The following is a 21,842-nucleotide window of genomic DNA, read 5'->3' on the forward strand; positions in this document are numbered from 1 at the left end:
CCAATAATCTCTCTCATTTAATCAGCAAGGTATCTGTTTTTGGTGTTGATATAATGGGTCTTTTTTAAATATTTTTTTTATTCAAAATTAAATAACAATTCAAAATTAAACAGTATAATTAAAAAAACCAATTATTTTCTATAAGAAGTATGCTTTAAAAACAGCTCTTTAAAAAAATATTTTGAAGACTTTCAATAAGTCTTTTCAATTAATCAGTATTTGTAAAAATACTTTTTACCTTCATTCATTAACTTTTTTGAAAATAATGGTTAAGAAGGTTAAGAATGGTTAAAAACGTGACATTTTTAGCATCATTAAAAAAAATTAAACCTTTCTTGAATATGGTATAAATATTTTTCTAAACCATATGAAACCAACATGAATGCAAAGAGTGGAGTTTTCTTTATCATGGACATTCAAAAGTTGACGGTGACAACAAAGCCAATTAAAATTCTATTTAAAAAAAAAAAAAAATTGGTTCTTTTGAACTTTCTATTCAGCACAAAATCAGAAAAAATGCATCACTGTTTCCAGAAAAATATTTTACGCAGAACTGTTTTCAACATTAATAATAATAAGGAATGTTTCTTGAGCATCAAATAAGAAAGATTAATGATAACACTAATGACAATCATTCTGCTCTGCAATCACAAAAATAAATTACATTTTAAAATGTTAAAACAATATTTATTTGAAATTGCAATAAAGTCTCACAATATTAATATTTTTACTGTATTTTGATCAAATAAATGCAGCCTTGGTAAGCATAAATGTATTAATTCAAAAAAATATTACAAATCTTGACTGAAGTAACGGCTGCTGAAAATTCTTCTTTGTCATCACAAAATTTTTTTAAAATATATTAAAATAGAAAACACTTATTTGAAATGGTAATATCTCACAATATTACTGTTTTTACTGTATTTATGATTAAATAAATGCAGCCTTGGTGAGCATTAAAGAGTATTTTTTATAAATAATTAAAACTTACCAACTTATGATGTCATTGATCTTTATGTAAATATTCATAGGACTGTTGTATAAGAGTGATATCATGTAATATTGCATTGTTTTGCTTGTATTGAACTTGTGTTGTTTTACTGAATTCCATCACCACTGATATTCAGCTGAAGCTTATATAATTGCTTTCCTACAGTATTCATACAGTAGTCCTCAGAGTCTGTGAAAGTTAATGTGTGGAGGAATTTGCTTGCCGAGCATCACTGGGCCACTTGAGAGTGATAGATGAGGCAGCAGTGGTCGCCCAGGGTCCCAGAGTGTATCTGTGCTGAATTAGAGCAGCCAGTGAAGAGAGAGGAGCAGCCAGCCCTGACTGATGAACATTGCCCTCAGCCTTGTTCCTCTCCACACTCAGTGTTTCTCTCTCACCCCCTCACAGCCTCTGGGCTTTGACTGGGGACACTCAGGTACACAGGCACCTGGACACAGCAGGAAAAAAGGCATTAGTGACTTCAGTAATAGGATCTACATCCATGATATCCCTCCAAAAGTCTTCGAAAGGTTGTCTGTCGAGACTAAAAATATGGAAAAACAACCAACATTTTAGTAGCCTTTACAACTCTCAGCCCATAATCAAAGCACAGAAGAGCTCATTCTTGATGCTAACCATAATTTTGGGTTCTTGAATATTTTATGACTGCCAGCATATTACACGGTAGACATGGTAAAACTCTCTATTAGATAAAACCTGTAAATTGCTGCACTGAGGATAGTGATGAATTACACCCTTTCTGCCTTTTATGGCTGCTTGCTAATGAAGACAAAACCTTGTCTGTAGAATTCTACAAATGTGGCTTTTTTTTTTAAACACTGCTGTTGGATCAGTAAGATTTATTTTATTTATTTTAAGATTTTTTTCCAGCAAGAATGCATTAAATAGATCAAAAGTGACAATTAGGACTTTACATTGTTAATATTCTTTTAAACTTGAAAAAAATCGCAGATTCAACAAAAATATTAAGCAATGTAACAATTTTCAACATTGATAATAAGAAGTGTTTCTTGAGCACCAAATCAAAATATGTGACCCTGGACGCAAAACAAGTCATCAGGTTCAATTTGACATCTGAAAGCTGAATGAATAAGCTTCCCATTGATGTATGGTTTGTAAGGATAGGACAATATTTGGCCGATATACAACTATATGAAAATAGGAATCTGGAATCTGAGGGTGCAAAACAATCAAAATATTGAGAAAATCGCCTTTAAAGTTTTCAAATTAAGTCCTTAGCAATGCATATTACTAATCAAAAAATACATTTTTATATATTTACAGTAGGAAATTTACAAAATATCTCAATGGAACATGATCTAAATATCCTAATGATTTTTGGCATAAAAGAAAAATCGATAATTCTGACCCATACAATGTATTGTTGGCTATTGCTACAAAAATACCTGTGCTACTTATGACTGGTTTTGTAGTCCACAGTCACATATTAGAATAATTTCTGAAGGATCATGTGACACTAAAGACTGAAGCGATGGCTGTTGAATTAAAATAGAAAACAGTTATTTAAATTTCATAATATTATTTTTTTTTTTTTTACTGTTTTTTATTCAAATAAATGCTGCCTTGTTCAGCATAAGACTCTACTTTCATTAACACACAAAACATTAAGAAATTGTACCGACCACAAACTTTTGAACGTTGGTGTATATAGCTATTTAAGTGCCAGGCACACCAGCTGTGAATGTACCTGTAGTAGATATGTTAAATATATCACATATTGTGCAAATGATCATAAAACCGTGGGTTGTGAATTTCTGAAGCGTGTGTTAGCAGTTTTCAGTGCTCATAATGGAGTTTGTCAGCATCACCTGTTGCAGGCCAATTGTTTATACTAAAAGCATTTCCACATTAATGAGTTTGGATACACTCCCTTGTCTTTTCACAGACATAAGGCTCTGTGAATAATGATTTTATGGATGTAATAAATCGTTCAATGCTCTTTTAATATAAGCTTAAAAAAAACATTTAAAACAGGAACTACACACTATATACAAACAGAAGCAGATGATGCAAATGAAGTTTTGCCATGGAAACCTACATGTCACTGGTATCACATAAATAACACTCTCACTGTAGCTTTAAGAGGATCCCCTTACCGATAATATGTTTTCTTGATTACCTTTCCCTTTATGTGCAGTTGTTACTACATACACTGCATTTCTTTTGTTTCCTACCGACAAGCCCGTTTCACAGCCTTTCAAAGGCAGTACCCAAAAACCACACCATCTAGTCCTCTTAATCTCCCGGCTCAGACTCCATTATCAGACACTAATTATGCTGTAGCTAATGGAGGGCCTCATGCTAATTGTGAGATTGAGGTGGGATTTATATGGTGGAAACAACTGCTCAGCAGAAACCTTAAAAAGGAAAGCAACAGCACAAAGCAAAGTGCTGTATGAATAGCAATATATGGCCTTGAGCAAGACAGCGGCGTAAATGGACACTTCACTATACAAACTGGAGAAGATTCATTTAAATGAAAATGGCAGTGAAAACATACCTGTTACATGCTGCAACCTCAGTCAGTGTTTATTTTGATGCTGGAATAGAAAAATCTGTTCTCAATAATTGGGGACAATACAGTGGTGTTAACTAAATCTGTTATGATCTTGTGATTAAATAAAAAGTTAATACAGTCTTTCTTTGTTTCTTCATCTTTCTGTTTCAGCTGGCAGTGGAAATGACCACTTTCTCCTTGGTAGCAATATAACCGTTGCGGTTCTGGGTATAGTCATTCCAATAGGTGAGTATTAATCCTAACTAAGCATTTTATCCTGCATTTTGAATTGAGACTTGTTCACCCAGTAGATGAACAGCTTTTGCCCTTGAGCTTTATGTGCACTTCCTGCTTTGGAGACACTGACGGTGGTCCTAACTAGCCATTTATAAACTTGTTGCTGCTTAGCTTAATATTCCAGGTTAAATACAACTTAAGTGCTGTCGACAGCATGCTATTTATTCCAGAATAATTTAAACTCAATTCTAAGTTTGTTAAAACTAAAAAGAAAAATTTACTGTACAGCTCTTAGAATGAAAGTCTTTATGGCTGTCACTATTAAAATGTGCTGTGTGTATATGCATTTATATTTAATTATATTTATACATTGTTATTATATTTATATAGTTGTTTCTATAATTTTTCACAGACGAGTTTAATAAATGCTTTAGACTAGTCTGAATATGGTTATACTTTGGTCACAGTGTGATATTTCCATATTTTAAATGTTAAATTTTTTGTAAGAGCTTTTAGATTATCCACAGATGCTGTCGATCGAGCTTGAATTGTATTAAATCCAGAATATTCTTTCTAAATTAATAGGCTGTTTCAAAAGTTTATATGACAGCAGCCTACAACATGTTTTTAAATATTTTTATGCTCATTATGAAATTAGTGCTTTATAAATGGTTATTTTTGATCCTACAACAAGAAGTGTCGCTCATGCATTTTGATTTTGTGATCATTCTCTCAGTTAGTTTCTATACATCATCCTTTTGACTGTTTGATCGAACTAAATAACAGTACATGTGTATATATAAAGTACATTATATGCAAATATATAGTTTCTACAGAAAGTATCTGTCAAAAGGACCTGATGGGCTTCATTGATTGTCTGAGCTGTGTCTGGAGAGTGGCTTAGTGGGATTGAAATGAAAGATACTAAGTGAAATACCTTTCCTCTAAAAACTGTTTTAATAGCTCTTTGTAATTGCAGTCCCTTCACGGTCACTCCTCTTATCTTAAAATTGTAACGTTTTTCTAAATGCTTTCTTTTATTGTAGTTTGGTTAAAAATCGAATGTAATTCTTTGAATGCATTTCAAGTGTTTATAGCTAGACAAAAGAACCTGAGTGATGGAGAAAAACACATCATGAGGAGGTCTCTGCAGCCCCCCCCCAGACAAAAGAGCAATTAGGGAGAACTTCCAGGGGACCAGAGCAGCCACGGCTGATCTTTTAAATTAGGGAATGGGTTAGCCAGTCGCTGTAGGAAAGCCACACATGGTTATCAATTCACCCTGAATAGCAATGTGCTCCCCCCAACTATTCACATGTAGGCGTGTGTGAGCATACACACAGTCCATTTAAATTTCTTCTGGTCCCCTTAGACCCCTGCTTTCTCACTGAGCAGCATGTGAGCACCCCTTCACATATTCCACTAAGCCACTGCGTGTGTGTGTGTGTGTGTGTGTGTGTGTGTGTGTGTGTGTGTGTGTGAGAGAGAGAGAGAGAGAGAGAGAGAGAGAGAGAGTGAATGGAAAAGGTGTGTCTTTGGCAGCCCTAGTTTTTAAATATTTATATCTGCTATTTTTAAACCTGCTTTTTAAGTAGCCCTTTTTGTAGTAATAGGATCAGACTCTCCTTAAATTATGTACACTACCATTCAAAAAATTGGGGCTGGTAAGATTTTCTAAATGTTTTTGAAAGAAGTCTCTTATGTTCACCAAGGTTGCATTTGTTTGATCAAATATACAGTAAAAACAGCAATATTGAGAAATATTATTGCTACTTAATTTTTTTTATTTTTTATTCCTATGTTGGCAAAGCTATTTTCAGTAGCCATTATTCCAGTCTTCATGATCATTCAGAATTCATTTTGATATGCTGATTTTAATATTTTTGTTATTTTGTTATTTATTTTATACATAAGAACATCAGGCTTTTGTAATATTATATATGTGTTATCATAACCTTTAAGCAGTTTAATGCATTTTGACTAAAAGTATTAATTTAAATCTTACTAACCCCAAACATAAAAGCTGTTTAGAATAGATTTATAGAGTGATGCACACTATTTATTATACACTGTTTATTGCTTATGATTTTTTTATTTTATGTGAAACAGTATGCATCATTGTCACACAACATCGCAGCATTACAATTAATTCAGCAAGTTACAATCCCATAACTTCAAATTCAATTAAATTCAAATTCAAATTAAACTGGTCAAACAAATACTTTTTTTATTATTCAGTTTATATTTATACTATGTACCCATGTTGGCATAGACAGTCTATTATTTTGTTATTAATTTAGTAAATTCTTTTATTATGCATTTTCCTGTTTAGATGTTTGTTAATATGGCTATAAAATCGCTCAAATAAGGGTTTTAAATATTTTTTTAATCTTTAAATATGTCCTTGATTTTGTTAAGAGAGTTGCAACAATTGCATGGAATGAAATGAGTTTTGCTTTGACACATAATTTTAATAATGAAACATATTAATAAAACCATTTAGCCCAGGTCTGCCATGATACAGCTTAAGATTTGAGTGTATGAGTTTGAGTATATATATGTTTGTGTGTGTCATTCGCCGCTCTGTGTCCCCTGGCTGTGTTAACGCCCCCGCCGTATGTGTTGACTGTGTGTTAAATGCATGCAGTTCCTATCCTTGCCACAGTGGTCATCGGCCTGATGTGTACCGGAGGCTACCTGGTGTGGCGCAACTGGAGGAGACGGAACACCAAGAGCATGAACTTCGACAACCCTGTTTACCGCAAGACCACAGAGGACGACGACGACGAAATCCACATCGGCCGCAGCGAGCAGATCGGCCACGTCTACCCTGCAGTGAGTGGCAGTGCCAGACAGCCATACCTAGCACTGCCACTGGGGGGTGGTATCCCAGACCCGGCAGCTCACTGGTACTCAGGGGCACCTATGCTGTCCAGCGCAAAGTGAACAAAGGGAGGAAGGCAGTCGGATAGTGATAAAATATGGGCGAGGATAAGACAGTGTTCCCTAAAAGAGGGCATTATGCTGCCTCTTCCCAAACACATATTTATATTCATAATTCACCACACATTTTCATTCAAATGTATGTTTAATTAGTGTATGGATTACCATGTGAGGTTTCATTAGTGTGTATGTGTTTCCCATAGGCTGAGTCCGAAATCGCATTCTCTCTGAGTAGGGACTTCTTTTGAATAAATAATTGCGAATATTGTAGTATATAGTATGAATGTGTGTAATATGAATTTAGTCCAGATTTACTACGTGTTGTCATTAGCCCCATCACACAGTAATACCGGTAAATTGCCGTAAAATTACTGCAATGACTTTTCTGGTAAATACAAAAATGTGCTGTTCACACAGGCCACGACATTCCGTCTTTTTACCGATAAAGCACCGTTCACACATCAGTTTCAAATTACTGGTAAATTCGGAATCAGAAATGACCTCTTAATGTCTGTGCCTCCCAGTGTCGTGTTTTTAAACATGGTGGGGTATACATGGTCAATTTCTTTGTTGATGTTTTCATTTTTGTGTCAAACGTTCACATTCATGCAGCTGCTTTTGGCCAAGAGACATCATATTAGTCAACTTCAAACTACACTACACAGCGAGGAGTAAATGCATCCTCTGCAAATTTTGTTTTTCAATGTTTCTGGATTGTCCCGGAGTAGACATCTTACGTCAGAGCTTTCTCAACTTGAACGTGCTAATCTCGTTCTACATTCACACAGAGGAGATTACTGGTAATTTACTGGTAATGTTACAAATTCTCATACCGGTAAATTGCCGGAACGATTTTACCAGAATATTGAAACATCCTGTTCACACATAATCTCTTAACGGCAATTTGCGGTAATTTAGCAGTAAAGTCTGTATGTGTGAAAGGTGCTATTGTCATGTGACAATACCTCTTTACCTTGGCATAATGGGATAGTAAAGCGCCCTGGAACTTTTCACTTATTGTTTTATGACTATTGTGAATTCACCCATACTACTGATGTCACACAGTTTTCTCCTACTATATACTAGGATATTATGCGATTTTGGATGCAGCCATAGTCTTCGGTTTCTCGTGTTGTGTGTGTGTGTGTGTGTGTGTGTGTGTGTGTGTGTGTGTAAAGCATTAAATGTTTTCCACGTTTGAAAGCTTTGAAATTGTGCTCTCCCATTATCCCATAGTTTTTTTTTTTGTTTGTTTGTTTTTTTATGAATTCAGTATAACTGCTTTAGGGATGAGCAACGAGCACCTTAAATGACTGGACAATCTTTTAATATATTCTAATTTATTTATTTATGTAGGTGTTTTGCTGGTAATTTATTTTGGTGATGTAATGATTTATTCATATATTTGCATAACCGTTGAGCTGGGCTGAAATAGTTAACATGGCGCTGTTGAGAGCTGTTAGTCAGACGGAGGGATTATAACAGTGTGATTTGAACTTCCTGTGCTACAGTTGGCATGTCAAGCACAAGCAGAGATAAAGACATCAGTCGCATGGCAGAAATGGGGCGGGCCACCCCAGTGGCATAACAGGATTCTCTCAAGCGCCCCACACATCGTACTCTTCACTGTGTGCGTGTGTGTGGAGGATCTGCATATCAGATGTTTCTGTATCCATCTCCTTCTCCGAGGGCCTTCTTATTCTTTCCAGTATGTATATTACTCACCTTCTTTTCTCTCAACACGTGTAACTGTTTTTTATCTGCTCTCCACAGCGCGTGGCGCTCAGTCCGGACGATGACGAGTTCCCCTGAGGGCGATTCTTGCACTCGCTCTCTCCTTCTCCTTCTCCATCCCTGAATCCGTGCATCCTTTAGTCCTCCATCTCTCCTTCCATCGAGGAGGTTGCACGAGACAATGCAGCAAGGCGCACAGAGCTAAAAGGACACAAGAGCACTTGCTCTCCACAGCCGAGAGCTACAAACTGGGTTTGTCTTCTCGTAGTGTCTTTTTCAACCCAAAAACCCTCAGTCAGGCAATAATCATTAGTTCTTAAATTAACTACTAGCATCATTCCTGCTCTGTGTCAGTAGTAGTAGGTAGTGTTGTTTAATGATGACTAACTTCATAGCTTGTCACGTTAGTAGTCGCTAACACTCAGTGGCTCTCCTGCTGCACTCGTGCTGTAGTTTTTTAATTAGAAATAGCATTTCAAGCTGGTTTGAGTTGTTCTATGGCCATTTTGATTGTTGGGAGAGAATTGAGAACAATCCATCCTGTGAGCATGCGAGATACATAGACGGAAAATATGAAATAGGATGGAGATGGAATATGGAAAATTCCAACATACTTAACAAATTCCACCATGTGGCTGTTATGGATTCATATAATCTCACAAACAAATAATATAATACAATAATATTTACCTGGTAAATAAATCAGAATTGGTACTTCTCTGTCCATACTTCCATTACCAAGAGTAGTATACTTTCATGTCTTCCATAGTCACTCCAGTAAGATTTGACCCTTCTAAAAGATCTGCAGCCACTATCTGGAGATGAAGGCTTTCATCTCCCAACTTTGAGAGGCAATATTTTTTTCCATTTTTTTTTTTTTTTATTTCACCAGCACTGGAGCTTCCATTTTTCTCAAGCTTCTAGGACCAACTAAATTCTTCCTGCCCAGGCACATTTATAACCCCAAAACTTTAGCTCAGGACATCAGTTTTTCTATAATATTATCAGTTATCGCTACAATCTGTGTGCTTTGTTATCACAAACACGCTAATAGATACGGTAGCCAGGGTTTGATAATGACTAAAATGCTGTTTGTTCATATCTACAGTCTAGATCGCTTCCTCTCAGACAGGCAAAAACACACACACACACGCTTGCACAAACACAAATTTGTCTTTTCCACCCCTAGATTTGTCATGCCTCGGGTAAAACTCTTTAGCATTTAGCATGCTGACAACAAGACACCGCCTGCCATATTGGGTGGCTTAATGGCGTGATAGATTAGAGTCATAGATCAAAGCTTTGCTCCTCTGAACAGTCATCTGTTCAACGCGTGGCACAGGAAATGTGGAGTGCCGAATATAGGCTTCCTGTACATATCAACTCCAACTCTCTCCATGTGATGAATGAGCACTTGGTTATTTCTATATCGCTGTCAGAGGGACACTGACTGATTGAACGGATGTAGAAAAAGAAAAAACAGGTTTTGATCTACCTGGATATGCCTGCTGAGAAAAAAAAATGTTAAAAAAAGCTCAAACCAGCCAAAGTTTTTTTTTTTTTTTTTTTGCTGGTTTTAGAATAGTCTGAATTGACTGAAAGGGGTTTGATATATTTTGAACAGTGGTTATCAACTTTTTAACCTCCTTTGTCCAAGACAATAATCAAAGGCCTTCTAATCCAGACTGAAATACATAACCTAAAAAATATATATAATTTAAGACTTATTGGGGGACCCCTGATAGTTTTCCATTTGCCCGGGTTGAGAACCACTGGTTTACAGATCTTAAAGGCCATCTAAACCGGCTTAAACCAGCAAAAAACCTTAGGCTGGATTAAGATTTTCCAGCATTGATTAAAATTTAGCATCTGGCAGTATGTCTGTGTACTGGGGTGTGTTGTTAGATCAGATGGTTTTACAGAACTAGTCGTGTGAGTTGCCCTTTGTTGGAGACTTCCGAAAGTTCCTGAGACACGTATGTTTGGTTCTGGCCCGCATGTGGGTGGTCTCACATCTGGAGTGGTTCTTTGTTCCTGCCACCTTTGCTCTTCTCTGCTGTGATGAGGCATCTTGTGTGCGGCTCTTGTTAAACATCCCTCCACATTTCAAAGAATCCTCCGTTAGGTCACTGTTTGTTTTCCATTAGGAAGAGAGACAGTGTGGGAGTTTCAATGCTCAGGCTTTTGTCTGTGAGGACTAAAGAAGCTGCAGTTTGTAGTTGGTTTTCTGATCAGATGTGTTTGACATGAAGACATGGTTTGGCGATAACAGGCCTTTTGGCATCGATATTATAGTTAGTTTGAATCTTCATCCCTAACCATTTCTCACACCAAACTGTGTATACAGTATTGAAAGTATAATGGATAAATTTTCTAGGTTTTTTTTTTTTTAAACTGAAGCAGTAACATTTTAGATGCTTCGAATACTTTCAAAATATATAAGTTCTGAAAATGTGAAACTTTAGTTTTTGATTTGAAAATCTCAGACTAGCAATACAGGGTAAACAAACTGCTTCATGTGCTTTTTCAGAACTGTAATGTCATAAATTATTGTTTGATCATTATCAACGGTTTCTTCAGATGCGCCTTGCTGGAAAAAAGAACAGCTTAAACCAGCCTTACCTAGTTTGCTGGTCTTATTAAATGTGGTTTGCTGGTTTTAGATGGGTTTTGGGTACTTATCATCTGGTTTAGACTGAAAGGCATACTTGTCAACCAACTAAACCACCTAGACACCAGACTAGGAGACCAACCAAGACCAGAAAAAACAGCCTAAACCGGTTTTAGATGGTTTTTGGGCACTTGTTAGTTCATTAGACTGGGGGACCAACAAAGACCAGAAAAAACAGCCTAAACCGGTTTTAGATGGTTTTTGGGCACTTGTTAGTTCATTAGACTGGGGGACCAACAAAGACCAGAAAAAACAGCCTAAACTGGTTTTAAATGTATTTTGGGTACTTATCAGCTGGTTTAGATTGGAAGACAAGCTTGTTGACCAGTTGAACCAACTGAACACCCAACTAAGACCGGAAAAAAAGTTTTAAATTAGTTTTAAATGGGTTTTGGGCATTTGACCGTTTGTTAGGCTCTGAGATCAGCTTGTTAACAAGCTAAACCAACTAAAAACCAGCATGGCCAGACTGGAAGACCAATTAAGACCAGCAAATAATCTTAGGTTGGTTCAATCAGTTTTTTAATATTATTATTTTTTTAATCAGAAGGGGTATCGTGCACATTTTTTTCCTGACCCCAAACTCATCGTTATTATCAGGTGCTGCTCTAGAGTTGGCTTGAAAAATGTTTTTATTGGAAACTTTGTTACATTGAGCTCTCTAGCTGTCAAGGTTTCTACAAACAGATCTCCTAGCGTATTATAATTTAGTTTGTGTGGGACACATATTCGATAAACACATGTACAGTCTGCTCACAGAAGGTTCTAGAATAGACTTTTAGACCTTGCCTCTCTGTACAGTAGATAACACACAGTACTTTGTGACCGTTGTCCATCATTCCTACTCTATGCATATGTACCGGCGAGACCTGCCTTCCTATAGCACTGCAGGGACTCGCCACGCTGCTCCTTCACCCCACTCCACTGTGACTAACATTTGTGTTGTCCATAACTCCTCATCACTGTCTACCTGTCATCCCCATCAGCCCAACAAGTAGGTCATTGGTTTTGAAAGGGCTACCATTCTTTTAAAATGGACGATACACAGGATGATAAGCTGGAACCTCTCCTGGAACAGTGCTCCTTAGTTTGGTGGACTTGTAGAGCTGAACCGCAGACTCTAAATGGATGAGTCGGGTCCTCCACACCCATAATAACATTCCTGTCTGTTCTCTTTGTGACCTTTGGAAAAAAAAAAAAAGACCTCTGTTTTGGTTTCCCCCTATGAGATCATGTTGACATGATGTATATTACTTGAAGAACTGTTAATTTTTTGTATGGTTTGTAGGTGTTAATTTCAGGAGAGGGGGAGGAAGGAGGGCCTGTCATTCCTGTCATTTGAGGAAACATGCGTCCCGGTTATTCCATAGCTGTTTGGAGACATTTTGTACGCTGTTTGTTGCACAAACTTTTTCAAGAAGCCTTCTGCACTGTGTAAATGATTACATAGGATGGGGGGAAGGGTGACCATTGCAGTCCAATGAGTCGGAGTCATGATTTGTAAATATGTTTTCATACAGCAAAACTTTTGATAAGGTTTTAAACATTTCTTGTAAAAAGAAGATGTGTATATTAGTCTCCTGGATGAAAAAGAGTGTAGACCATACATGGATTTGTTTGTACTCAAGAGCACTGGATTTCTTTACTACTTGATTGTAACTAAAATTAATAATCTGCCAAAGTGTTTTCAGTTTTTTTGTTTCTTCTTCCTCCTGGTCTTAATTTTATTTTTGCTTTTTAACTGTAAACATTGCAGAAATAGTGTTTAATTTGTATCTGTACATTTATTTAATAGATAAATTAAATTGTAATTCTATTTAATAGGTTACACTCAGTGTTGAAAGAGAGGGTTACAGTTTAATTTATTGGTGCCTTGTATGTGTTCATGTATATTTTCCAATAATGTTATGTGGGTTTTTGTTTTGTTTTGTTTTTTTGCTTTTCTTGTGTCTGTCAGTGGGTCAGAGGTGGTGGGACTAGGGAGGGGGTTTTAACGTTAGCAAAACTGTACTTACATGGAATATCTGTACTGTATGCCAAAATGGTCTCACTCACGTTTCTATGAAATTCAAGTTGTTGATAAATATCTATATATTGATATATTAAATTGTTAAAAATAGCTCGTTTGTCAGTCTTTGTCTCCCTCTTAAACATTTTTATTGGTTAAATGAAAACACTTGTCAGTTGTTTGTGGTTCTGTTGTTCCGCTGCATGAATTCGTCCCTTCTCTGCATACCAGCTCATGATTCTTGTCAGTATGCCGACATTGCGGTTATGCCTGGCTCCCCAGAGGAGACGGTGGCTCTGTGCCTGGTAATGGAAAGAGGAACTCCCCCACCAGGTGTCACACTGTGATTTTGCTAATGTCTGCGGTGAGTATTAGCCTCCAGGGAGACCTAAATAAAATGGGGAAACTGCTTGAACTCCCAGCGGCAGCCCCTGACAGCGGACAGATTTAATGAATGTGATTTTTACTAAGTTGCCATGGTGTTCACCTGAAAATCTAGATTCTGTAACCATTTACTCACCCTTATGTGGTTCCAAACCCATATGGCTTTCTTTTCTCTGCAAAGCACAATGGTAGATATTTTCTAGAATTTCATACAAAAGTAATTTAGGTTTTGGAATGACACAAGGGTAATAAATTCATTTATTTTTGTTGGTCAAATATCCATTCAAGTCAATAGCCTTGTGGGCAAGTGAACCAACATATAGGGCTATTGCGCTATGGGCGTCCCAAGTTCGAATTCCACTCAAGGACCTTTCCTTATCCCACTCCCACTTCACTTCATGTCTGTTCTACATGAACCTATCGTAACAAAGGCAAAAAAATGGCAAAAATAAATCTTAAAAAAACAAAAAACTTATCCTTTCAAGAGCAGAACACCCTGCTTTAGTGCACAATAGTCTGGATCCTGGAAATAAAAATTTAATCTGTAACTTGTTAAACTTTAAAGATGTTAACTGATTCTTTTGATGAAGCACATTATACGAAAACATTTTTTTTTTTAAATAATCTCTAACAGCAGAATTGCTAGTAAAAAACCACTTACCCATGATACTAGAAAGAAATTTCCACCAATCAGAAAATGACGGTGAGCAACTGCACCAAAAAAGTTCTGAGACTCCCATGAAGCACCACAAATGATGTGTGTGTATGTGTGTGCTTGTTTATGCTACCTTGTGGGGACCAAATGTCCTGCGGTGGAAAAATGGCCTGTGGTCCACACAAGTGGGGAAAAAAAAATTATTAAAAATTATCAATGACGTTTATCTGAAAGTGTAACAATGCAAACAGGCTTTCTGTAATGGGTATGGTTAGGGGATCAAAAATATTGTTTGGTCAGTATAAAATATTAGAAGTCTATGGAGAGTCCACACAATTCACAGAAACAAAAATGTGAGTGAGTATATTGTCATTCGCAATGCTTCATGGGATTGTAGTTTTTTTGTCACTAAAGTTATATACTCAAGTCTTGAACCTTTTTCGTCTTGTCCAATTCTCAAATCCTTTTTTTTTTTTTTTAATTAAAATCAAAGATTCTAATGTTGTGATTCACCTCGTAGTTGGTTGATTTGGATTAAAATGAATGGGAAATATACATCTGGAACCAAAGCTGCTGAAAAAGTGGACACTAATTCACTCTATTGTAGCTCTTTATGTAAGACCTGATGATATTGAGGAATGCTGCTTTTTTTAAGCAGTCTTTAATGGTAGCTGACAATGGTTTGCGTAATGAAATTAAGCTCTCCTCCCCAAGCAGATATGGCCTGCAGTAGGGGCCCAACAGTTGTGAGGGCACCCTGGTTTGTTTCTACATAGACAACCCAATTTATGATTCTCTTTGTTGGTTCAATTACTTTGCCCATTGTAGCAGTCTCTGAAAACAGTCCTCAAAGAAAATCTATGAAAGATCCATGAAAGATTTTTTTTCCCCAATCCCTAATCGCTGCTGTCCTGTCCCTCAAGAAATTTTCACAAGTACAATTATTTCCTCTTCCTCTTTTTTCAGCTTTATTTTAGCACGGCAGATGACATTTAGTGCTCCCTCTTACTGTGCAAACATCCAATTATTATGCAGCTGGTCCCACTGTGGCAAAGGGAGCTGGGTTTGTCTGTGTCATCTGTCTAGGTGAAAGGGAGACAGAGCATTTGCTAAAAGCTATTAAGACTTAATTACTGCTAAAAAATTCATTCTTCTACCCGGGAGTGTGTTGTTCACAAATAAACAAGGAGCTGGAAAAAGGGCATGGAAAGCATGAAGGTAATATGAATTAGGATGGGGAAATGAAAAGTAGCATTTGGGATTAAAACCCAATATGCTCCTGTTCCTGTTTCCCTCCTTCCTGCTTTTTTGTTAAAGGGATAGTGCACCCAAAATTTTATTTAGCCCCAATGTCATTCCAAACCTGTAGGAAGAAATGCTACTATGTAGTTACTGTAAACTTTAAAAGGAGCTTTCAAGTTTCAAATGTGTTTTAAAACCCCAAATGTAAATTTTCTAAATGTGTGTTATGCACATATATTTAAAAAATGTATGCTTGACGTATGCAAGATTTCTCCAATCATTTAGTCAGTTTAAACCCCACCCCTGCAAGCTCACATTCTACCTCCGTTTTTGAGTGCTATACGCCCACAACTCAAAATCCAACCAACAACCAATAAAAACAAGTCCCACCCTTTCTTTCTTTTGTTTTTACAACAAGTTACACTTGGATCTGCATCACAATATGCAAGTAAAAATCTGCTGCTTCTTTTCATTTCATAGCAACTTTAAATTTTGCCCCACATGGTGCACTATACACTATGTACTATGTACTCAACTAGTATACATGAGAGTCTAATAGCCCAGGGGTTCTCAAAGTCTACATTGAAAGGTCCAAATCTGAATTTTCATGAGTGTTAATGGTCCGGACTGGAACAATCGGTTACAACTTGTTTTTAATAAACGCATAACATGCATAACAAATAAACACTCATTTGTTGAAAAAATAAAGTGCCTTTTGCATTCAAAATGCATAAATAACAAATGCAAAAGTGGCAAAACAATTAATTTAAGTGTCAGCAATAGAGGTTGACAGATAAGGGTTTTTCTCTCGCTGATGCCGATATTTATAAATGATGCTGATTTTTTGGGCCGATTTTCTTTTTTTTCCTCTATCTCATAAAAGAGCATTTGAGTGAATGATTATTGCAGGGCACAAGATGGTAATAGTAGTAGTAGTAGCCTAATTCATAGTAATAATACATGGCTCAAAACTTAAGCACCTTCTCAAAACATTTCTGAAGCATGCTTTTTGTTTATGTTTGCTGACAGACACCAGTGTTTTCCACCAGACTTGCAAAAGCAAATTCATTCTCTGCCAGCAGGAGGCGCTGTTGGAGCGGGAGCCATATAGCGGTTTCCCCGGTAACGGCTGTAATCAAATCAGCGCTGCGCTCACAAACGCTACTTTATCAGGCATTACAGGAAAGACGAAATAAAAATGACATCGAAGCTTTTCTGAAGACGGTCGGTTCTTTTCAAAGATAGTCATATAAAAACGCCTGCGCTGTGTTTTATTTTTGAAATGTGCAGTGCTCAGTTTATTCAACGAAGTATAAGCCTTTTGGAAAATCTATTTTGGAGGTCAGTTTTGATATTGTGACGGGCCGCCACAAATAACTTAATGTATGGGAAACACTGGCCACTGCTATAAGTCAAATGGCCATAATCTAAGTGATACCAATTTTATTTTATTTTTTTTAAGATACACATATTAGCGGTGAAATGTCGCCCGATTACGTCAAACTTCATACACTCTTAAGAAAAAAGAAAAATTCTTCAGCTTGTAACAATAGCAGAACCCTTTTTAGTGCTAAATAGAACCATGCTTTGAAAATGCTATATAGGACCTTAATGGTGTTATAAATAACCTTTTTAATGATGGTTTATTTTCATTAATATTAGCATATTAACATATTTATGTCATTATTAATATTATCTGTATATATTATTTATTAATATTGTTTTTTACTCCTCTATCTGCCTGGTATTACAGTATCCTGCAGTAGCTGTTAGGGTTTTACATAAAAACAACAACAACAACGTGTCAATTATTTTTTAATGACGTGAATTTGTACCAAAAATAACAGTGCTCTAACAACAGTTACTAGCAGAATACAGTAATAAATGACAATTGAACATAAATAAATACTTAAAGAAGTAAAACAAAATAGAAATTGGAATTAGTGAAATTAATAACAATCTGTGATGCCTGTAAGTCCATCATTATGTGTAGGCCTATTGTGATGTGACAAAAACAAAACAAAAAAAGGACCATAAATTAAATTTTTTGTTACTTACATTTTAAGACATTTTTGTTACTTAGTGGTGAAGAGGAGAGAAGTATCCTTAGCTGAACAAGGCTGGTCACAATTACATGTTTCTCTTAAACTGAAAAGAGAAAAAGACATGATTTGTTTGGAAAGAAGAAAAGTTATAGACATTTTAAGAAAGAAATCATTTACCTGCTGAGAGTGTGTTGACAGTCTGTGTAGTTGGATAGCTGAACTCCAGAAAATCAGTAGGCCTAATGAGCCATCTTTTTTTAGAGTGTAGCCTCCGTTAGTAATAAATAAGTAATTATTTAAAAAAAATTCTAACAATATGGATTATAAATTCAATGTCTCTTGTTACTTAGGGGAGAAGAGGAGTATCTTCAGTCAGAGCTGCTCACACTTACATGTGATCAAAAAAGAAGAGAAAAGAACATGTTTGTTTGCAAACCAGATACAATTTGAAAGTTAAATTTGTATTTAAATTTAAGAATGAAATAATTTACCTGTTGAGAGTGTGTTGACAGTCTGTAGTTGGATTTGAAAAACAAAAGGGCGGGAATAAAGAACCCTAAACACTGACAGAAAGAACCATTTCAGCATCAGATGGGTTCTTCAGGATGCTATGGTTCTAAATAGAACTGTTTCTACTTGTAAAGAACCTTTAAAGAACCATCTTTTTTTAGAGTGTACACTCACTAGATGTCATGACAATGCAACATCCTATGATCTTAAGGACTAAATGGACATGTACATGTGGCAGCCGAGCCATTGTATGTACGCAAGTGCACGTGAAGTGTGCCATTTCAACAGGTCCTTATAGGCCCTGTCCCAAATGGAACACTTCATGTGCACTTGCGGTCTTACGGATTTACAATGGTCGCCGCGTGCGTGTGTCCGTTAAGTCCACGAGACCGTAGGGTGTCCCATTCGTCATTTTAGTGTTCAAAAAGGTGCTCGCGAGTGCACCCTTTGCGGCTGTTATGTGCCCTCGATACACACTTCTGCCGAGCCCGCACTGGGGCGAGCTCTGTGGCAGACTTCTACCCGAAAGTCAAAGCGGCATTACGTCACGAAAGTGCGGACTCAGAGGAAGACCGTGAGGGTTTAGGGTGCCATTTGGGACAGGGCCATAGACTAACACACCTAAAGTTTATTGATGAGCATCATCCATCCTGGCTTTGCTTGGTGCATTCATGACAGAAATAGTGATGACAAATTTGTGAATAAGTTGTTCTTTTGAGTTCTTATTCCTTTATAATCTTTTCACTGTATATTTATAAAATCAGTATACTGTATATTGCAAAATTGGTCTGGATTTGTCCACTGTTCTGACTTTGATTTGTTTGATTTAAATTAATAGAATTAATATCACATCCCTACAGAATAAATTCCGGGTATCTCTTGTCAAAGGCAGATTTAGAGAATTGGGGGCCCCAGGCAAAATACATTTTCACACATTTTCTTAGATCAACCTTGAGGTTCCTGTTTTTGTTTTGATGCTTGCTGCTGCACATATATACATATGTATCATGCCTAATAGACATGATAAAAATAAAAATATAGAAAGCTTTAAATTACTAGACTACTTTAAAACGAAATAATTCAAATCAAAAATAGAAACTCTTTCATTATGTAATCCGTGCATTTCTCTTTAAAGGCACGTCCAGCAAGGAGATGGCTAGTCATTTTTTTTTTTCATCACCATAATTTATGGATATCTAAAATATAATTTTAAGGATTAGCCTAAAACAGGCCCGATTATAATTTGTATTAATTTTATAATTCCGTACAATTAAAAAATAAAACACAAATTATAATGGCATATATAGGCTATGTAAAACTTTGTCCTATAATTGTATAGCTGCTTTTTCTGATTTTTTTATGTCGCTCTGTTTTGAATACCTCAACATGTAAAGGATTTTCTGCAACGCAATTTTGTATGATATGTGAATTATTTATTAGCCTCTTTTTTTTATACCCATGTCATGAATTCTTTGTATTCCCACTTGTAAAATAGCAAACAAATTAATTGTTGTAGGCTAACCCGATCTCATGAAAGTGCGTACAGCACGATTTTCTGCTTCTATTTAGCATAATATTTCTATGCAGAAATTGACTTTGGCATGCAAAAGATCGACAAATTTATAATTAATGGCATGGCTGGTTCAGTCGACAGAAATACAGGACACACACAGGCCTATGATAACTGCTGAAATGTTTACGGGGCAAATCGGAGGTCAGTCTGAGTGCTCATGGTATTCACAGTGCGTACAGCCATACAACTGCAGGCCCCACGGACGCCTGGTAATAAACACCATAAACAGCAACCGCTCATGTGTTAGCGCTTAATGCGCAACTCCTATACGAAAAGCATTTTAGGGGGCCCCCTGGCTTTAGGGGGCCCAAGGCGGTCGCCTACCTTTGCCTAATGGGTAAATCCACCCCTGTCTCTTGTTCTTTGAATCCACAATTATTGGGAAGACTGCTGACTTGGCAATGGTCCAGAAGACAATCATTGACACTCTCCACTAAGAGGGTAAGTCACAGAAGGTCATTACTGAACAGGGTGGCTGTTCACAGAGTGCTGTATCAAAGCATATTAAATGCAAAGTTGACTGGAAGAAAGAAATTGGGTAGCAAAAGGTGCACAAACAACAGGGATGGCCGCAAGCTTGAGAATACTGTTAAGCAAAGCCGATTTCAAACAATTGGAAGGAATTTACAATGAGTGGACTGAAGCTGGAGTCACCATGCATCAAGAAAAGGGCTACCAAGCCACTTCTGAAACAGAAACAATGTCAGAAGCATCTTACCTGGGCTAAGGAGAAAAATAACTGGATTGTTTCTCAGTGGTATCTTTTCAGATAAAAGTAAATTTTGCATTTCATAAGGAAATCAAGGTCTGGAGTCTGGAGGAAGACTTGAGAGGCACCGAATCCAATCAGCTTGAAGTCCAGAGTGAAGTTTCCCTAGTCAGTGATGATTTGGAGTGCTGTGACGTCTGCTGGTGTTGGACCATTGTGTTTTATCAAGTCCAATGTCAATGCAGCCATCTACCTGGAGATTTTGGAGCACTTCGTGGTTCCATCTGCTGACAAGCTTTATGGAGATGCTGATTTCCTTTTCCAGCAGGACTTTAGCAACTGCCCACAGTGCAAAAACCACTTCCAAGGGGTTTCCTAACCATGATATTACTGTGCTGGAGTAGTCAGCCAACATGTCTGACCTGAACCCCATGTGGAATCTATGGTATATTTTCAAGAGAAAGATGAGAAACAGTTGATCCAACAATACAGATGATTGAAGACTTAATAGTGCCTCAGCAGTGCCACAGGCTGATCGATTCCATGCCACACCTCACTGATGCTGAAGTTTGTGCTTAAGGAGCCCCGACCAAGTATTAAGTGCATAAATGAACATGCTTTAAAGAACTTGAGCTTTTCTGTTTTGTAAATCCTTTTTTTATTATTTATCTTAGGAAATATTATAGTTTAAGATACTGGATTTTTGACTTTCATGAGCTGTAAGCTCAAATCATCAAAATAAAAAAAAAAAAAAAAAAAGTTTTGAAATGTTTTACTTTACATGTAATGAATCTAGAATATATGAAAGTTTCACTTTTTGAAATGTTACCAAAAAGACAACTTCCTCACGATATTCTATTTTTTTTTTTTTTAGATGCACCTATATTATTATTAGTAATATTAATAATAAAAAGCACCTGTCCTGTCATGGCTGTACATTATTAATAACTCATTGTTTTGTCCTTCGACAGAAGAGTAAATGATAGAATTTGAATCTACCCCCTTTATATGTGATTTTGCATTTTAAATCACATCTCTCATTTATGTAATTGTAATAAATATATAAAAGTCAGTATAATTTAGCCTTACTGCTCCAATATGTAGGCCTAGTGCATTTTTCCTCTCTCACCTAATCTCTCTCATCGCCTCATGTTGTCTCGAAATGCTCTTTTGTCATTTCTTCCATGATTGTTCATATGTGCTTCACATCTGTATCGTGTATTGGCGCTCCTGTTTTATTCTGTGTTATATTGTGAATTACACTCGTCCAATGTGAATGGAGCCAGCAGCTGAGGGATCTTCAACAACAAACGTTCCCCAGAGAGCGGCACCAGACACGGCTGCAGAACAAAGCTGCAATGCTTGTGTGAAGCCAAACGTTAAACTCTGCGATTAGTATTCCAGGAACATTTCAGCAGCGGTCGGGTCATACACTTATGCACACTTATGTTCTGCCTCTGTTCTGCTTTTGATTTACAGAGACTGAATCTTCAGTCGTAAACTGCACAACTTGATTACAATTTTCTTTTTTTCTCCATATTCACGCTCTTGGGCTGGTAATGGCAAGATTGCATTGTATGTGGTCTCATAGAATAGATGAC

General features: G+C 36.7%; 1 protein-coding gene across 1 annotated transcript in view; it reads left to right on the forward strand.

Moving 5' to 3' along the window:
* LOC109076306 (low-density lipoprotein receptor-related protein 8-like) overlaps positions 1 to 12,707 on the forward strand; it is a 145,086-nt gene extending 132,379 nt beyond the window's left edge. The window contains exons 17-20 of the mRNA XM_042725163.1: positions 3,171 to 3,340; positions 3,702 to 3,776; positions 6,433 to 6,602; positions 8,484 to 12,707. Of these exons, the coding sequence (XP_042581097.1) occupies positions 3,171 to 3,340; positions 3,702 to 3,776; positions 6,433 to 6,602; positions 8,484 to 8,522 (454 nt within the window). The 3' untranslated portion in view covers positions 8,523 to 12,707. The remainder of the gene's footprint in view (positions 1 to 3,170; positions 3,341 to 3,701; positions 3,777 to 6,432; positions 6,603 to 8,483) is intronic.
* The last annotated feature ends 9,135 nt before the right edge of the window (positions 12,708 to 21,842 follow it).

The sequence above is a fragment of the Cyprinus carpio genome, chromosome B6 (assembly GCF_018340385.1).
Source record: "Cyprinus carpio isolate SPL01 chromosome B6, ASM1834038v1, whole genome shotgun sequence".
Classification (NCBI taxonomy): domain Eukaryota; kingdom Metazoa; phylum Chordata; class Actinopteri; order Cypriniformes; family Cyprinidae; genus Cyprinus; species Cyprinus carpio.